The sequence below is a fragment of the Varanus komodoensis genome, unplaced genomic scaffold, assembly GCF_004798865.1.
Source record: "Varanus komodoensis strain SLA01 unplaced genomic scaffold, ASM479886v1 scaffold6_2, whole genome shotgun sequence".
NCBI lineage: Eukaryota > Metazoa > Chordata > Lepidosauria > Squamata > Varanidae > Varanus > Varanus komodoensis.
Genome location: NW_025336346.1, coordinates 168,625 through 187,340, shown reverse-complemented (window position 1 = coordinate 187,340; position 18,716 = coordinate 168,625). Strand labels below are relative to the sequence as shown.

Sequence of the window (18,716 nt, the reverse complement as noted above, 5' to 3'; positions counted from 1 at the left end):
GATGCGTGAGGAATTTGTCTGGAGGGGGGAGAATCCATTGGATCCCCTGGACTCAGCCCCCTGGACTCAGGTCTACTTTGCACTGGCCCAAGGTCCAAGCCCCTTACAAGTATGCCCAACATTCATGGGGCAATTGCCAGGAACTGCGCCCCATGTGTTGTGCAAGCAGCTCCCTTCTCCCATGCCAGGAACAGCTGCTGGTGTGAGCAGCTGCAATTGGTACCACAGAAAGGCCTACCTGCTAGGGACTTATCAGGAAAGCAGCCTCTGTAGCAGCACCTGTGTCTTACATGAAGAATAGCTGTTCTGCAAGCAGGTGCAAGTGGCACTGAAGAGGGGCTAGCCAGAAGAGCAGCGTCCCATAGCCATGCCCCTCTCCAGTGCCAGGAACAGCTGAAGTATCAACAGCTACAACTGGTGCCAAAGAAAGGTTGATGTGAAAGGGGCTCGCCAGGAAAGCGGCCTGCCTGTGACCTGTTAGGCACTGCAGCCGTAGCAGAAGGTTGTCGGTTGTGTAACCAGGACTCCACAAGTGTTTGTGGACTTTCTTTCAGTTCAGCTTGCTTTGGAAGGCCAGGCTGAGTACAAGAGGAAGCCTGTGAATACTTGGAGAAATGAATTCCAATAGGGTTTATCCCAACCTTACACCTGCTGAAACCATTCCAATAAGACAGCAACAAAATAATTCATGCAAAGCATTTTGGCTATACTAAGCTATATAAATGCTAACTATTACTTCTACAATGCTATAAACAACTTACATCTCCTTGGGGTTGTGAACAGCACACTTTCTGTTTTTCTTGTCCAGAAACTGCTGAAAGGCCAGTATCAGAGATCCGCACAGTGGTTGGAGTTGGCCCAGCTGTAGTAATTACAACAGGGGTAGTCACTAGGTTTTGACTGGCCTGTTCCAAGGATTTTGCCATCTCTTGATTTCCAGGTCCACTTAGCAGTGTTTGAGCAGTAGCTGAAGAAAAGGAAGTAAAGGGCATAGGTGTGCCACTACCCACTGGTTCATCTTGGACTACAAGAGTTCGGCCATTCTCCTTTGTGTATGTGGCAAAGCGAATATTACGATTAATTTGAGGAACAAATGGGGGCGGCTGCTTGGCCTTTGGATCTGGAGCCACTTCACTGCTGATGTTTCCTTTCCAAGCTCCCCTGTTTGCCTCACTTCCATCACTTCCATTACTATCCACTTCACCCCTCTCCTTTAATTTCTTTGTAGCATGATCACATCCAGCATCAGAAGCATTTTTTCTCCTTCGTCCATCTTTCACTTCCACACTTTCTCTCTTCTTTTTCCCTTTTGAGGATTTAGCTCCCTTTAGAGATCCTCCCTTTAACAAAGAAAAATCAGATATCACCACAAACATGTTAAGAAACTTAGACTTCCAACTAATAGTATGCTGCTCTAAACACCACATTTAAATGTCATAATTCAGCAGAATAACTGCTTGTTCAAAACTAATCCAGATACATTCACTTAAAGCACAAGCATATATACTGAAGTCTATCAGTGCTGTGTGTGCATACAGGATTATAGCCTTAATCAGCAAGTGAAACTATTCAATATTTTAAAATACACAGAGGCTCATGTCACCTATCATAATAAATACTACCTTTGAGATCAGCTCTTTTAAACCAATGTAAGTATTTAAATCATGACTCAGCAAAGCATGGTACCTCATTCAGAGCAGAAGTGTCCATCACTACATGAATTAGTCGGGGATCCACTGACTTGATTTCACCAGTCTGATTTTTAATGTGGTGAACAACAGGAGGGGAAGTGAGAGAAAAGAAAAAGTCATTATTAGAGTGGTGACATATTGATCATAAAGTACTTTTAGCTCCTCCAATTCCCCTCTTCACTTGCTTTTTCTCAGAACTCTATCACTCTTGCCACCTGAGATTCCACAGAAGCTGATACACTGAACCAATCTGGACATAATGTTAACTCATGGTTTAGCATTATGTGCATGAGTGGTAGTGAAGCTTAGGGTTGTGCACTCCTTGCTCTCCCTTTGATATGTTCAAAGAAAACCTCCTCCAGTTTTAGATTAACCAGAATGCCCCTTTGTAACTCAGGTTAGGTAACATTCAACTCTACCTAAATAGCACACCAGGATCATGAACCAGTTTGATCCTGGCTTGCTTGAAATAACTAGAGTTTAAACAAACCAAAATTCAGAGTTTGGACTTAATGGTGAACACTGCTTGGTTTAAAGCACTTGGTGTAAAGTGGAAGCCTTTACACTCCTCTTCTTGTAGGCAAAAGAAGATGATGGGCAAGTGCAGAAGCCCAGGCCCATCGTGGCCCATGTACACAACGTTCAACTAAAATTTAGCACTGTGCTTGAACTAGTCTATTCTGAGAATGAAAATTAGCTTTTGGAAAACCAGGGCATACAGGTAAATGCCAGAAATCACAAGGATTTCACCAAGTTAGTGAATATGGGACATAAATTTGAGGAATGATACCTTACAGAAGAAAATATACTTTTTTCATACCCATTAGTTTCCTGCACATCCTTAGCAATAGACCTCAAATCAGAAAGCAGCCAAGAGATGTCACTTTATTCTTTTTGGCACCAGGCTAAAATCTTTTTATTTTCCCAATGTTTTAAGGTTTGACTGTTTTAATATAGGGTTTACTGTTCATTGGTTAAGAATTTGACAAGGATACTGTATTTTATACTATTTTGTCTTATTGTTGAACCATCCCAAGACCATGGTAAGGGATGGTCTAAAAAAGTGTTAAATAAATAAAAATGTTTCATTATCTTTCCTTTGAGTTGACCATGCTGTGAAGTGAATCCAAAGAACAGAGGCAGCAGAAAAACAGCCTCTAATGGTGTTCCTCAAACTATAGGGTAAGCTGATGGGATACTATAATAGGTAGGTTCTACAGCACTTCTCATTCTTGCATAAATAATCATATTTTGATTTAGTTTCATTTTCTCATGCAATGTAAGGTGTAAAACAGTCCTTTCGTAAGTAGGAGATACTTGTGCATACAAAGTAGGACTTCTGGATTCAGACAGTGGTAATTTCACCAAGTTAGTGAATATGGGACATAAATCTGAGGAATGATACCTTACAGAAGAAAATATACTTACAGAAGTTCACATGCCCACTTTGACCACTTGCTATCGTGTTCAAGGTTCCTATGACTTCAAGCCCATTTTTCAGATTTTACCAAGGAAGTTCTTAGTACAGAAGCTTATTTTCTAAATGCTGGATGTGGAGCGTTAGGAAAGCCAAGTTCTGTGCACCATAGTGAACACTATACTGATACATTTTGGCTATCTTCTTTCCAGAACATCCATCTTGGAGCATCCAACTTATGAACAATGCTACATTTCTTAAGGTATCAAAGGTATTTTCTTATAGACCTGTTATATAATGGACTAGTAAAGTTAACTATTTTGCATGTTTGTCATCTAACTCTGATCAAGCAACTCTCTATAACAGATGGGCAATATGTGACTTGCCAGAGTGTGACCTGCCAGGATTTCTTTGGATTGTAATTTCACATATTTTAATTCTCATGGACTCTTACTATTGGCTATGCTAGCTAGGGCTATTGGCAGATGTAGGCCAAAGCTACTGGATGGTTACAAGTTGTCTACTGCTACTTTACAAGCTTACTGTCTTCCCTATAATAAGCAGTACATGTGCAATTACAATTTGAAATTCATGCTACTGAATTTAATAGCTTAATTTAGTATTCACACTTACTTGAAAGCAAGCCCCATGCTTCTGAATATACAAATATAGAACTGCACTGTTGGCATGGATTCAGAAACTCCATGAACGGAGTTCCAGTTATGCTCTCCTTATGCTCAAGGAGTGATTGTGTTGTATGGGGGAAGGGTGATTTTTGCTGATTCTCCTATAGCATCTGAAAATCTAATCTTGAACATCTGAGGATCCTAGGAGATAATGCAGGAAGAAGGCAGTATTGGTGAAAATCATTCTGACTCACTCTTTTGTTAGTGGGCACCTCCAACCCCTTCTCTGTTCATTGAAGGAGTTCCTCCATGGAAAGACTACTCTAGAACCAAGCCTGTGCCTCTATGGATACATAACTTACAAGCCACCATAATTCAGCTATAACGGACAGGAAAACAGTAAGAAAATGTAGAATTCAAATATTCTACAGCTTTATTTATAACTGAAATTATGTAAGCTTCATAAAATTGCTGAAACTGTCAGGTTGGCTGAGCATGTGTGTACTGAATACTACAGTGCACACAACTCAGGTCTGTAAATGACAGCCTCCTAGACCTATGAGGAATGGTAGAAAGAGCCAGATAGTTTAACTGGCTGGTGGACTCTTCTGTCCTTTCTTGGTTTTATATTGTTTAATGTTTTGTTGTTTCTATAGTATATCGCACAGCCTTTTCAGCATAATTTTTCTTGTACATTGCCCTGATATTTGCAAGAATGAAGAGCAGTTTAAAAACAATTTTCAAATAAATACAAAGTTTCATATGTTAAGCCTGAAGAGAAATTATAGCCATCTTCAAACAACTGTGGGACTGTTATGCAGAAGAAGGGACAGATTTATTCTCTCCTGCCACAAACAGCAGGAATCGAACCAGCAGAGGGAAAGTGCAGGGAAGATTTCATTTAAATATTAGGATAAACTTCCTAATGATACAAGCTATATGACAGTGCAACATTATGCCTCAAGAGGTAGTGGACTTGCCTCTACCGGCGGTATTTAAGTTGAGGGTGTACAGTGGTTCATCCTCCACTGCGAATCATAGGTAAGCAGCATGGGTCAAAGAGTGGCAATTCCCATAAGCCATAGCTAGCACAGCCAATGGTGAAGGAACAACATATTCCCAGAACTGATTTGATTTAAATCACAATTTAAATCATTAGTAAGACTAGATTTAAATCATAGTTTTCTACCTAATTTGCATGCATGCCTGTATTACCCATAGGTAGAGGACCTTCATTAAAATATTCCCAACTGGGTCTCTTTTATGGCCTGCTGCCATTATGGGTTTTCTCCTTGAGGGAAGGAATAATGATAAACCTCAGGCTATACACAAAAAGATAGAAGGACTTGTGGAGTATTCTGCTCAGGAAGTTTCACTGTCATTTTAACTGCTTTTAGTGTAGCTGCTTGCCCCTCCTCCAGACACAGCTTCTTTTGCAGACCTATTCTTCTGCCAACTATTTTCTTCTATTGACTTTAAAACTTAGCACTTAGGAGGTAATGGGTTGATTCTGTGTATACAGATGTGCAGGAACAATGGAATTAAGTCTTTTTCTCAACTCTTTATAACATTTTAGCTGTGAAGAAGAGGCATGTGATCTCTGCAGACACAGTTATCAGTTTTGAGAACTGTAAAACCAAGCATCTGTGATAATATCTTCTAGATAGAAAAACTGCCCAATAATTTTCCAGAAACCTCTGGAAGAGTATGATATCGTGAATAGATTAATGGAATTTGTTTATCAAAAAAATTAACTATTGCATGAATATATACAGTCTCATGCCAAAAATTAAAAACTGATCCTTATTTCATGATGAATAACCTTTGGATTATAATGTATCTTAATCAGAAAATTATCTTTCGAAAGGCTTTTCCTCAAAAAGCATTGTATTTTTTAAAAATCCAATCTTTAAAATTAAAAAATCTGATGTAGATCAAAAAATCTGATTTAAATTTTAAAAATCATTGATTTTTATCACCCTGCATGTTCCCCACTCCTATTGCAGATTTTGTAGATTTTGCACTAAGTGGAGGTTTGGGGTAGGTAGCCTCCATTACTTCTTCTAACTCTAAAATTCTGTGATTCCATGCAGAGGTGAGGAAATCAAGACATTAGAACCTCACACAAAAAGCTTCATACCTCTGTCAAAACCACCTCCATCAGACGAGTAATAGGATCTTGACAGCTCACAACAGCAGAGACCCAACTATTTTCCTCCTCTGGCTGATACACCTTCACTCTTTGACCCTGGATGCTGTATGGACCTAGAAAAGAGTTGCATATGAGAATGCCATCAGTCAAATCTTTGAAATGAAAGCAAGGATTCTTTAATGAACAAAAGAATATGGGCTGAAGTATTAGGATGCAATCTTATCAGGATGCCCATAAATCCCTGCACTCAAAGGATTATGGGCATCCTGTGCAGAGCAGGAGAATAGCACAAGCAATCTTTGCTTTGCCATCTCCAGCTATGCATTTTCAGTAGATGGCCTTTTTTGTCTGTTTACCTGGAGAATCCTGAAAAAAGGAGGATAACCAATAGCATTATCCTCTTACTCTGGCCTCTCTACAGTTCTCCCTCTAAAATGACCCCCCACTACCCTTCTGCAAGATTGCTTTCCTGACCTTGGAAAGCAGTTGGTACACCTCTTTCCACACTTGCTATGGAAAGGAGAGGTCAGTATTGTACTTCCCAGTTCTAAGATCAGACTGTGCCCCAACTATCCTATGACCCCTCTGACACTGTTTAGAGACCACAGGATTGCTCCCTCCATCTCTTGAACGCACTACCAAAAATCCAGATTTGATTAGCATTTTTTGTGGGATGTAAGAACAAGTAGAATATAGTTTGAATGGTTTTAAGTAGGCATCATATTCAAGTGTGGTTTTGTGTTCTTAATTATATCAGTTTGTGAGATATCTAGTAAAACAAAGAGAACAGGTTTTTTATTTAGAATTTGCTACTCATGCAGAAAATATAAGCTCTAATTTCTTAATCAATTTTTTTTATTTTTTATTTTCCGATTTATATGCTGCCTTTTTCCTACAAAGGGCTCAAGGCAGCTTACATCATTCTCCTCCTCCATCTTATCCCCACAACAACCCTGTGAGGTACGTTGGGCTGAGAGGCTGTGACTGGCCCAAAGTCACCCAGTTGACTCCATGGCTGAGCGGGGACTAGAACCCAGATCCTCTGAGTCCCCGTCCCACGCTCTTAACCACTACGCCACACTGGCTCTCTAAATTTTCTAAAGGGAGAGGATAAATAATTAGTGAAAACATTAAGATATTGATGCATATTAATATTCCACTTTCAAATTCCTTATAGAAGTACAGGGTGGTGCAGGGAAACAGGAAATTTTCAACTGACATTCAATGCATGAATAAACACATTACAAAATAGATTTTATGATGAAATATACTGTACTGGATATTCAATTAATCAAGGTAATAATATTCAATGTTCATTTTATGTCTTGAAGACAACATCATGAAGGTGTTGTCCATTTCTCCATACACGTGGAGCCTGACAGCCTGTTATGGAAATACTGTATCGCTCAGTATGACATGGAATGCCAGCGATTTCCTCTTCAATCCTCCTTTTTAGTTCAGCATTGGTTGCAGGACGTGTGCAGTGCACTTGGCTTTTAAAATGTCCCCACAGAAAAAGCTGACAGACAGTGAGAACTGGAGATCTTGGAGGTCATGGAATGTCACTGTTGAACACCACCTGGGGACTTTTTTTTAAGGCTGAACCCATTTCTTCAAAATTATGCACCCATGTTGTAATCGTATGAGCAGACGGGTCATGATCATGATGTCCTAACTGGTAATGATGCTGAAATTCCCCTTGCGCAGCAGTCACACTATCCCCATTCTTATAAAAGGCTTTTACAGCAAATGCTCATTGTGGACCACTCCACTGCTCCATTATAACTAATGGCAAGGGGTTCTAAGCGAGGTCGCATTGGTTACAAAAAATTGCCAAAGCCGCAGGGTCGTCAACTCCTAGTTCCAAAATTCCCCATTTCCCTGCCTCACCCTGTATTATATTGTAATTAAGTTGACTGATTTCTTCCTACACTAAGTGTCCAAGGTAGCTAGCTAACAATGGAACAATTACAACAGCATATTCAAAACATATAAAATAGCAGATGGAGACAGATACGATTATAAACAGCCAGCTAAACTAAACATTATAACCATCAGCATCAAGTAAGCCATAGGCTGAAACAGCTCTGAATAAGGTTTCCACTAGTAAGCAAAAGACCATCAAAGTGGAGGCTAGAAAAGTCTCCTCAAGAAGGGAATTTAAGATCTTGAGTCCAACCACTGAGGACACCTTCTCTTGGGTCCCCAGCTAATGTTCTATTGCTGAGACATTAAAAAGTTGTTAATGTTTAGGTAGTTAAAAAGATAGTCCTTTAGGTAACCTGGCACCAAGTCATTTAAGGGCTTTAAAATCCATGATCAGTAGTTTGTGTTGTAAAGAGAAACAACCTGGAAACCAGTAGTGCTGTTGCAAAAAGCTAACCATGTGCTCACAATAACAAGCTCTGGGCCACAGCCTTCTGAACCAAAAAAAGCTTCCAAATAGTTTTCAAAGGGAACCCTACATACAGCACATCACAGTAACCCAAGAAAATGTACCTAGGACATGTATCAGCATGATCAGGTCTGATCTTTCAAGGAATAGGTGCAACTAGCAGTTTTAGCTAGTGAAAGCACTTCAATTCTCCAACATCCAGGCTCAAACCTAGCTCTAGGAGCACTCCCAAACTATAAACCTGAGTCTTGAAGGGAAAGTTGTTGCAGGTACAGGGCAGGCCAAAGTCCCAATCCCTAATCTTGCCATTCTGCTCTCTAAGACCACCTTTGTCAAATCAAGATTAAGCTTCTCCCCCCCCCCCCCATTCTCATTCAGTCCACTGCCAACATCAGACAAATAAACTAGGGGTACAGATGCTACAATAAAACAATAGTTGCAACTCATTTGGTAAACAGCAGCAGCCTGTTCCCTGGAACCCATTACAAGGCTCTATCAGCCCATGCTTTTCTTTTGAGACGTTTGAAACAAATGAAGCACAGCTCTGAAAGAGCAGGAATAGGGTCTCAAGCAGTAGCTACAAGAAGAATGAGAAACAAAAAAGTATTTTAAAATTAAAGTTAGCTAGTTTTACCTCTGCTAAATATCTCCTGAAGCTTCTGATCACCAATCAATGCATTGACTGCTTCCCTTAATATAGGCTGCTGTTGGAGCATTTGGTTTTGACTCTCTGTTGCCATCTGCAATATATAAATAAAATTAAAAAAGGTTTTGACTATGGAAAAAACTGTTTATGAAATAGACAACACGTGACTAATTGTCTAGAATATTATATTGTCTAGATTATTATTTCTTGACATTCCTTCTGCATAATGACAAAAGTTTTACAGCAATGTCACTCCGGTACTATTTCACTCATGCATATCCAAAAGCTTCATATGTATTTTCTGCCAAACACAGCTGTGAGAAAGAAACAAACAAGTCCTCTCTGGTATTTACTACACACTATTTACATCTTCATCCAAGGATTAGTTTACCAGATAACAAAATGCACCAAGCTCTTTTTCCGTAGCATATACCACTCTATTTTTGTGTAAAATCTTGCACCCAGAAGCCAAAACAACTGTGCTCCATAATACAAGATTTTAAAACCAGTCAGACTTACTTCTGAAGGAGTCTGACTTCCACAGTGAAAGGTTACTTGTTCTAATTCATGTGACAGTGAACAGCTTTTTCAATGATACAGAATGTGAGAAGTAGTCCATGTGTCAGTTACCTGAACTTCACATATGAAGCCCCCACACAGTTTAAGTGCTTATTATCTGACTACAATAGTTAAAACTCTTTAAATTAGATTTAGTGGCCAGGTTTAGCATACCCAAGCCAAAACTTTCCTTTGCAGATCTCCATGCCACGTTATAAGCTACTTCTGAAATGTCTCCCAGTTGCAAAAGTAGTTTGTAATGAGGCATGGTGACTGTTATTTAAGAAACATATGCCTGCAAGCCTCTTGTGTATATAGAACCTGTTCTATAGTTCTGCGGATGCTGGCCAGGAAGTGTTTTGCTCACTTAATGCCTTGCTTTCCATATTGCAAATAAAGATGGTGTGGAAGTGGGAGGCTAACTGAAAAGCATATTCAAATACTGATTTCTTAATTAGTACTGAATAAATACAGTAAATAATAATTACTTACCTGGAAAAGACGTAATCCACTGGCATCGGAAAGGAACCTCAAGTCTCGGTCTACAAGAGACTCTACTGGAACCACAGAGCCTAAACCCAGCTTATCTACTAAAGGAGTGAACGTCTGTGAATGAGAACAGAATAAAAATGAAGACTTGAAAATGATAGACATGTATTTGGATTGAGATGTTCTCCAAATTAATCTACCTTTTAAAAGTGAATGGTATCATAAATATTTCCTCCATTTTACCTCCCTATAAGGTTTTTGGAAAATAAGCAATAAAGTAGCAGATATCCTCAATCATCTGCTGAAGGGAACAAAGCAACTTTCTGGGAAAATCAAAGTAACACAGTTCAGTTCAGACATGATCCAATGTGCAAGCATCTGTCTTACCCAAACTGATCTGTGCTTATTCTGGAACCTGAGGGTCAATCTAGATACAGCTGCATTCCAAGGAATTCTTGAAGTCAAAAAGTGCTTGGTAGCATGTTAAGCAATTAAATAAATACCCTGCCCTGTGATTTTATTAAGTTTGAATACTTTTACAGAATATTCTACAATAGCTTAAATCCAGACTTTAATTAATGAGGAATCTTGGACAAATAGCCTTTAAGCCTTCTCACCACACTGTAATAATTATCTAGAACAATGTAGCTTGCTTCTGAGTAGGAATAACAAACCCAGTGAAGATACTCACCAGTCCTGGCCAATGCTCAACTGACACTCTAGTTCCTTGAAGCAAAATTGTTTCATTTCGAGGGACCCAAACCAGAGACCCTTCCAACATCAAAACTATCACTTCTTCTGCGTGAACTTTCACCCAAGCGTGCTGCTTCCAATTGCACCGATCAAATTCCACAAATATCTGCAGAAGATTCCAGAATGAGCTTTTTAAACATAAATAGGAACAAAGTCATAACAATTAAATGATACTCTAAACAGGAGTCTACAAATATCAGCTTCGCTTACCCACTAAGTCTCTTATCTGTCTTCCCTACAAGTTGTGTGCCCATCGCTCTGGCATGTAGAAGACTTCCAGAAGAGGCCACAATTTCCTTAGCTTGGACTATGGTGTGGAAAAGATAAGAAAAACAGAGGTCTTGCTGCTCCTTCCCTATTTAATCTTTTTCTAAGCTTTTTCACAGCCATGGGAGTGACAATACTCTGTGTCTCCCTCAAGTTTTCACACAGGGCTTGGGAAAGGGGCAGTCCTTTCTATAAAGGGGTTTGGATAAGATAAGAAACTGCTAGGGAAATGCCTGCAGTTTTTCTTAGCAAACAAATCTCAGTGTAAGAAAAATCCTTCTTTCTTCCACGCCCTCAGTGATTGCCAGAGAATGAAGTTAAGACCTTCCTAACAAGTAGGGAAGTGTAGAAGAACAGGAAAAAATCAGAAGCAATAGCTGCTGTTTCTGTCATTCCCCCAAGCTTCCTGCAAGTCTGAAAACATGGTGACTTTCCCTTATTCCCTCAAGCAAGCAGAGAGCTACAGGGAGAGGTGAGGTCTTCTGAAAAATGCTTTGGGGAAATATCAGAACAAGAAGTTTGCTTCTTTTGCTGTTGTGGTCCTTCTCTAAAATGTTCCACAAAAGAAGACTTCATCTTTTCCTGAGGTCTTCTCTTGCAGGAAGCTTTGAAGAAGTTTTGAAACAATAGGAGAAATGCCTGGTATAGACAGTTTTAGCTCCTCCAGTAAGAGTTGCTATTTTTTGCCAAGAGGTTAGGGATGCTCATCCCTGGAAAACAACTGCCACTGTTGATGCCTGGTTCTGAATGATACCTTTTGCAGAACAGAGTCTACAGATAACATCCAAAAAACACCATTCCAAAATGAACCAAAACCAAAGCTTCATCTGTGCAATTTCCTTGCAATTTAGTAATGTGCAAACCACAGCTTTATTTACTTACTGTTTCTCTACTTCTGATGAAGATTGTGTGTGAGTCTACTCTTTTTTATCTGTGTTTCTGCTTTTTGTGTAATTTTGTAGAAAGTAGTGTAGGAGAGAAATCTTTACTTGTTCTATGCTGCTGGACTTTAAGCTCTTTCCCCCCCCAATGAGAGGGTGGAGGTTGTGCTGGATCCTGAAGAAAACAGGAAGTCAGTGTAGGAATTTAAGGAGAGGTATCACATGAATGATTTTGGCAATAAAGAGCTAGGTAGCTAAAAGGGGATCGTAGTGAGAAAATTGACGGCAGGAAAGGAAAAAAAATCAGTAACTTAAGTGACAGATGCCAAGGGCATGAACCAAAATTTCTGCTAAGAGGAAGGTTGGAAAAGTAACACAACTTGACAATGAACTGAGTAAGGGGGAGAAAGGAGCAATGATGAAGCTACGGCTATATTCCAAGTAGTAGCATATAAGCAAATTAGGGAAGTTTGTGAGAAAAGGACAGCTTGAATAAGGAGATTAAAAGTTCAGCCTGGACAAACTGTTTAAGACTATGATAATGCAGCCAAACAGAAACATAAGAAAGGCTTGAAGTGTGGGCAAATTGAAGGAAAGAATTCAGTGTCATCTGATTACAAGTGGCACTGATAATCAGATATTTAAATGTACCTCTGATGTTAGACTGCATATCTAATAGTAAAGACCAATGAAAATAGTAACCTTCAAATTACTTGACTATGCCTTAACCATCTTAAGTGAGTTTGGGGGTTGAGCTGGGGTTTCCTTGAATGCACTGTGCTATCCACCTTCCATTGCCGATCATGAAAACTGGTACGACTGTTGAGTTGCAACTGAACTTGAAATGAAAGGTTGGGCTATGAATGCACACATGACACTTCATTCTAGTGGCTTGGTTTGGTAACATGACAAACCCAACATTTTTTAAGCCCTGGATTGCCATGAATGAGAAGAGAGTGCTGGTACCTGCTGCCCAATCACTCACATGAAAAGCTGGAGCAGTAGTTTAGCACTGTGTGCAAATCAAGGACTGAGGGTGGGAGGACAACTCTGGCTTCCAACTATAAATTGTCTCTCCTCTAACAAGCCAGAGTTCCTTGTTCACAAACCACACTAATGCCTTCTCACAAACCATACTAAATAACTCAAGGACAGAGTGTCTCTGGATTGTTCATCCACTTCCATTTGCAGTAGAAACAAACAGGGAGCATGCCGTCACATGCTGGCTGGTAACAACTCACAAAACCTGGATGTTGTGATGCTAATCACAACTATGCCAATCTCTCAATGTTCAACTAAGTTCCTGCCTTACCAAATTACACACAAAAAGTGTCCTGTCAAAGGTCCCACTTTGTTCAACCAATATATAATTTAATTGTAGGGATGGCACTTAGGTTTTATATTTCAGTAATTATGCAGATGGAAATACAAGAGCAGTAATTTCAGTCAGTGCAATCAAATATTTTTAATGGAACTTCTGTTATTATACCAACATTTTCTAAATACCTCCATGGAATTTTTCTGCTGTCCCTCTTTCCCTCCCCCTTCCTCTTTCAAAAAATGACCAACAAGAAGTATGGTAAAGTTTTGAAAGATAACTGAATAAAGTCAGCTTACACAAGTATTCTAAACCATCCTGTCAAAATGTTTGCATAAAATTACTTCATAAAAGATTGTTTTTATTTATTGAAACCCAGGAAGTATAAAGGTTCAAGATGCAGACCAAACATCTTCAAATTGCTCCTAGAAGCAGTCTTAAAGAAAATGGTGAAGAGAAAACTTCATTTCCCAATCAAGCAAAAAAAATATGTTCAGAATTGGAATAAGTTAAATTCTCACTAGGAAAAAGCATCTTTGGCTGAAGTGATAAGCTGAAATATCTTAAATACATATATATTCATATAGGACTTTGGAAACTTATATGATACTTTGGTAGAGTTGATAGCAACATCTGCTATGCAAAGTAGATCAGGTAAAGACAGATAGCTACAAGATCTATTAATAGTCAAGATGATATGCTCAAAGCTAGCTTTTTGGAAAAGAAAAAGAAATATGGAAAGTTATGCAAAATTCTTGCAAGAGTTTGGTTAAAACTGGTAGGATACGTTTTCTGTTCCTGATGCATTCATAATTAACATGGATCATTTCTATATGTACCATTCTCTACCACTTCTCATAGTATCTTAAAGCAAGAGATTTACTTAAGAGTTTTAGACCTTAAGTAAGGAGAAAATAAATTCTTTGGTAATTACTAGGTTTAAATATTAAACAGCTTGTATTGGTAACTGGCATATAATCATATTTAAAAACAACATATTTACATAATGTTTGATAGTACAAATTTTAAGATAGCCACCCAGAAACAACAAAAAACTACCATGAAACTATGTTATTAGTAAAAAAAAAAAAAAATATCAGAAGATTAGAAATACAGCAAGCTGTTTCTTCTACAGTGGAAGAAATCCCTTGATCAGAATTGTTATTTTAAGGTTACTAACACTTGTAGATAAGAATAAGCCCCCAAAATACCACACCTAGAGGCTTTTACAAAAAGCAGAATCATGACACCTAGAAAGTACCGGACTGCCATAACCCACACAGGGAATTCACAAAAGTGAAAACTATTACTGAAGTACAAAAATGAAGTCTGAGAAAATAAACTTTAATTCTAATATTTAGAATGTTTTAGGACAGAAAAGATAAAACTATACAAGAATTCCCTAGAATCTTTTGGAAAAATGAGTAGACAACAGGCTTTTTTAAAACTCTACACAATGCAAAAATTAAAAGAGGCTAATGTACACTCCAGAAGGCAACATAAGATTGGGTTGGAATTCTAATAAAACAGTACTAAATGGATTAGACAAATGAGATAATTAACTAAATTAAAGGAATATGTCTTTATTGTCAATAGATATCTTTCAATTTACAGAAAACTAAGTTTCCATTATTGTTCACTATTTCCATCTCCTGAAGACCTCCTGCAGACTATTGGAGTAAAGAGCCATTGGTCATTTTTTTCCAAAAAAATTATACTACTCCACTGAAATATTATAATTTCCACTGGTTCTTGAAGTCCTTCTCCAAATATACATGTCAATGCTAAAAAGAATCCACAAAAAAGAATGCTTCCAATCTGGCTACCTATGATCAAGTGACAGAAGACATTGTGTCTCCACTGCAAACAGCTACAAATTTGCCAGATTCTCTCCAGGCAAGAGATGCTGTTTTGATTCATAACAAAACACAAAGTGGGTTAGAAAACCAATTGCAGGCATGCCAAGTGGTTTTGTCTGTATTTGTTACCATAAGTGCACTCAGACAAAAAAAAATTATTCTAGTTCTGCAATTGTCTTCCAACAGCAGATCAAATCCTAAAGGTTAATTCATTTTTGGGGAAAAAGTTGTATTTTCCCTAAATTGTTATCTATCAATTTCAGTGAACAACCCGAGTTCCTCTGTTTTCTATATTAAACAAAGTTATTTTCATTAATTGGTTTCTCCACATTGAACATAATTTTATGAAAGTCTATCATGTCTCCTTCAACAATAATTTTTCCAGCCTAAAAAGTTTGAACCTCCATGTATTTATAGTCAAGAAAACTAATTTCTCCATTATGGTTCAATACTCTCATCCATGAAGACCTCCTATAGGCTACTTAAATAGATGATTATTGGCATGTTCTACCAAAGCACTTGTTTTTCCCATACTAGTTCAGCAGAATTTCCACTGATTCATGAACACTTTCTTCAAATTACACATGCCAACACTAAAAAGACATCTCAACCCACCCCATCTTTTTATAAGTCTTTAAATCCATATTTTCTAGCTCTACTACAACCTTTCTACAATATTATGTTCCTGTCATTCCACATTTTAAAAAGATATACCAGATATTTCTAAGATTCCTAAACATTTGTGTTTGCATTTTCCATAATTATAGCACACCAAAAAGTGTTCAAATGGTTGTGACTTCCATAGTCAAATAGTTTTATAGGCTGAAAGGAGAAGAGGTGGGGTACTCTGAAGTAAGAAGTACCAGCTCTCACCGGAGATAGTCACTCTTTATTACTAGTAACCATCAACATGCAAATGGGCACAATCCCTACATGGCTTCCTCATTTCAGAAAAAAATCAATTTATTTAAATATTAGATATATACCCCATCTTTTTCTGTAAAAAAATTTTAAAGGGCCTAACATCATTCTCCTCCTCCTGCTCTCAGTTTTATCCTCACAACACCACCACTGTGAGATAGGTTTGGCTGAGAATTTGTGACAAGGTCAAAGTCGTCCAGTTGGCTCCATGGCTGAATGGGGACTAGAATCCAGGTCACCTAAGACTCAGTCCTGGGCTCTTAACCACTATACCACACTGACTCTCATACCTAACTAACTAATCTACATACATGCCAAAAACCTTCAAGCCAGCATTTAAAAAAAACTTTTCATAAACTCTTGAGAACTTTCTTGTGCAGTTATTTTTGATGAATTCAGTATTTTTATTTTTATTTATTATCAGAATAATTTATTCCACAGCATAGTATACCCTCTTATTAAGATAGAATCAGATATGAAATTCTGTTGTTCTATCACTGTTTGGGAAGATCCTTCTTCAGTTCATTTTTTTTACAGTTTTGAACAGTGTCACCTAATTTGTCTACCATAAATATATACATCATCAGATTTTATGGACAAATTAGAAAACATACCCAATTGCTTATCAGTTAGAAAGCACCAGCCTAAGCAAACTATGTTATTCCAATTGTTCTTTGGAATATGACAATGATTAGCTTTATTTGTGTTCTCTGTTTCCTGGAAGCTTGTAATTTGTGAGAAGTTTAGTTCCTTGTTCTAGAGATATGATTTACCAACTCATTTGAACCAACAGTTATCCTCACATATGTAACACCTGTGCATTTCTCCCATCAAAAAGCTCAACTGACTCTGCTAGCCCTTTAAAATCAGGGCAATGAAGCAGAGTAATTCTGCATGATTTTAAGGTTTGTGGTGATAATCCCAACTGCCTAAACTGTGTGTCAAGGGGAGGGAGAATGGGCCTACCACCACTGAGGAAAGCAGCCTGGAGTACCCTGAGGGAGGCTAAAGGGATGACAAGAAGTGCTGGGGTGTACATGGCTGTTAGCATTTCTAAGGTTTGGGGATATATGGGTATTTTGCCTGAGGATTTCAGGTGAAGATGTGTTGTCAGGGTGTATTTGCATGGCTTGAGGAGATTACTACTTGGATGTGCACACTCAGGATGTTTCTCTACATATCACCAGATTTCATTTGCAAAAAAATAGCTATTGGGATTAGAATCAGCTTCAGCTTATACTCAGTTTCTTGGACTCAACCTCTTCAGTTTGCTGCTGCTTTTTTCCCCCTGGTAAATTTGGTTGTGTCACATGATCTGGCATTTGATGCAGAAATTCAATTTTTCCCTTGTACTCAATTTCCTGGGAATGTAAATAACTAGCAAGGCCCTTGCGGCAGACATTTTGTGTTGGCACCCACAAAATTCTTCTCAAGCATGAATGTATGTTTTCATACTATATATATATATATATATATATATCAATGTATGCATTCGTCTATATGTACTGCACCATGCAGAAAATTTAACAATCAGGAACTGAGGGGTGTGGGTACAGGGGTTTCATAAAAACACTGTAGTTCTGTGCAGACAATATTGTCATTATTACCATAGTGACAGCACTGAACTAGCATACAGGATGTTCATTAGTTTCAGTTGGAAATCAAATGTAGTACATATTTTAAAAAACTGCATGTAGTCAGGAAACAAATGCACACCCTGTCCCATGATTATGGTTAAACACCTGACAGTTCTAGGCCAGGTACTTTACTGAAACATTTGGGAAGTTCAAATCCTCCCTTTTACACAGCACAGCAACTCAGCTTACAAAGCTGTGTTTGCATGACTCTGATGGAGACTGCTTCATTAAGGCAAAATACATCTAGCTACAAAGCAACGATTTAAGAACACGATTCTAAAATAGAAAATGAAATATCGTTTAACGATCCCACATTCCAAGTGTACTGCACCTACAAAGGTGTCACTACTGTAAAAAAGATTTGCAGCCCTATCAACCCAACTGGCATCAATATTCTTTAACAAAACTGAACAGTTTCCCCCCGCACCCGTCAGTAAAGCCACCCCAATATCCTGCGAGGTAAATAGGCTCGGGAACCCGACACGGTGTTTCACAACAGGAAAAACAAGGGCCGCCATAAATGCGGCACCTGAAATCCGAGATCACCCGCAGCGAGAGATCCTGTAGGCGCGGCCGTCCGCACCAGATAAGAAGCAGGGAGAAAGCCCAAGTTATCTCGGCCAGAAGAGGAAAGCGGATAAACCCCCCTCCTCTCCCTCCAGAGTCCAAGCAGAAGCAACTCGGCAACCCCCATCCCTGTTTAAGATATGCACGCACACACGGGTCACAAGGACGCCCAGTCACACAGCCACCCGGCGACCAGGAGTGCTCACCGCTAAATCTTGGGGTACAGCCCCACTCATGGCCCGCACGGTTCCGCTTCTCCAGGCCCGGGAGGGTAGTGCAGGCCCAGGCTCCGTCCCCGCAGTCTCACTCTCGCCCGTCCCCGCTACCAACAACAGCAGGAGCCGCTTCCCCACCGGGGAGGCCGTCGCGTCCGCCATCCCCGCTGGGAAGGAGCCGTCTCCGCCGCGTCCTCGAACGCAACAGCCGCCACGGACCCCGAGCAAGCCAGCGACAGCCCTACGTTGGGCCCCCCGAACACAGCCCGCCCTGATCCCGGCGTTCCCCGCGCCTGCCTGCTCTCCGATCCCGGCGTGCCCCGC

General features: G+C 39.2%; 1 protein-coding gene across 6 annotated transcripts in view; it reads right to left on the bottom strand.

Moving 5' to 3' along the window:
- KDM3B (lysine demethylase 3B) overlaps window positions 1–18,691 on the bottom strand; it is a 48,203-nt gene extending 29,512 nt beyond the window's left edge. For 4 of the 6 annotated variants that reach the window (XM_044451160.1, XM_044451161.1, XM_044451162.1 and 1 more), the window contains exons 1-7: window positions 18,384–18,689; window positions 10,666–10,833; window positions 9,978–10,091; window positions 8,916–9,021; window positions 5,875–5,999; window positions 1,687–1,755; window positions 762–1,340 (exon numbers count right to left, since the gene is read on the bottom strand). In XM_044451160.1, coding sequence (XP_044307095.1) covers window positions 762–1,340; window positions 1,687–1,755; window positions 5,875–5,999; window positions 8,916–9,021; window positions 9,978–10,091; window positions 10,666–10,833; window positions 18,384–18,554 — 1,332 coding nt within the window. In that variant the 5' untranslated portion in view covers window positions 18,555–18,689. Of the gene's footprint in view, window positions 1–761; window positions 1,341–1,686; window positions 1,756–5,874; window positions 6,000–8,915; window positions 9,022–9,977; window positions 10,092–10,665; window positions 10,834–10,937; window positions 11,050–18,383 lie in introns of those variants that run through there. The other 2 variants (XR_006416688.1, XM_044451164.1) reach the window with 2 other exon arrangements.
- Between the last annotated feature and the right edge of the window lie 25 nt (window positions 18,692–18,716).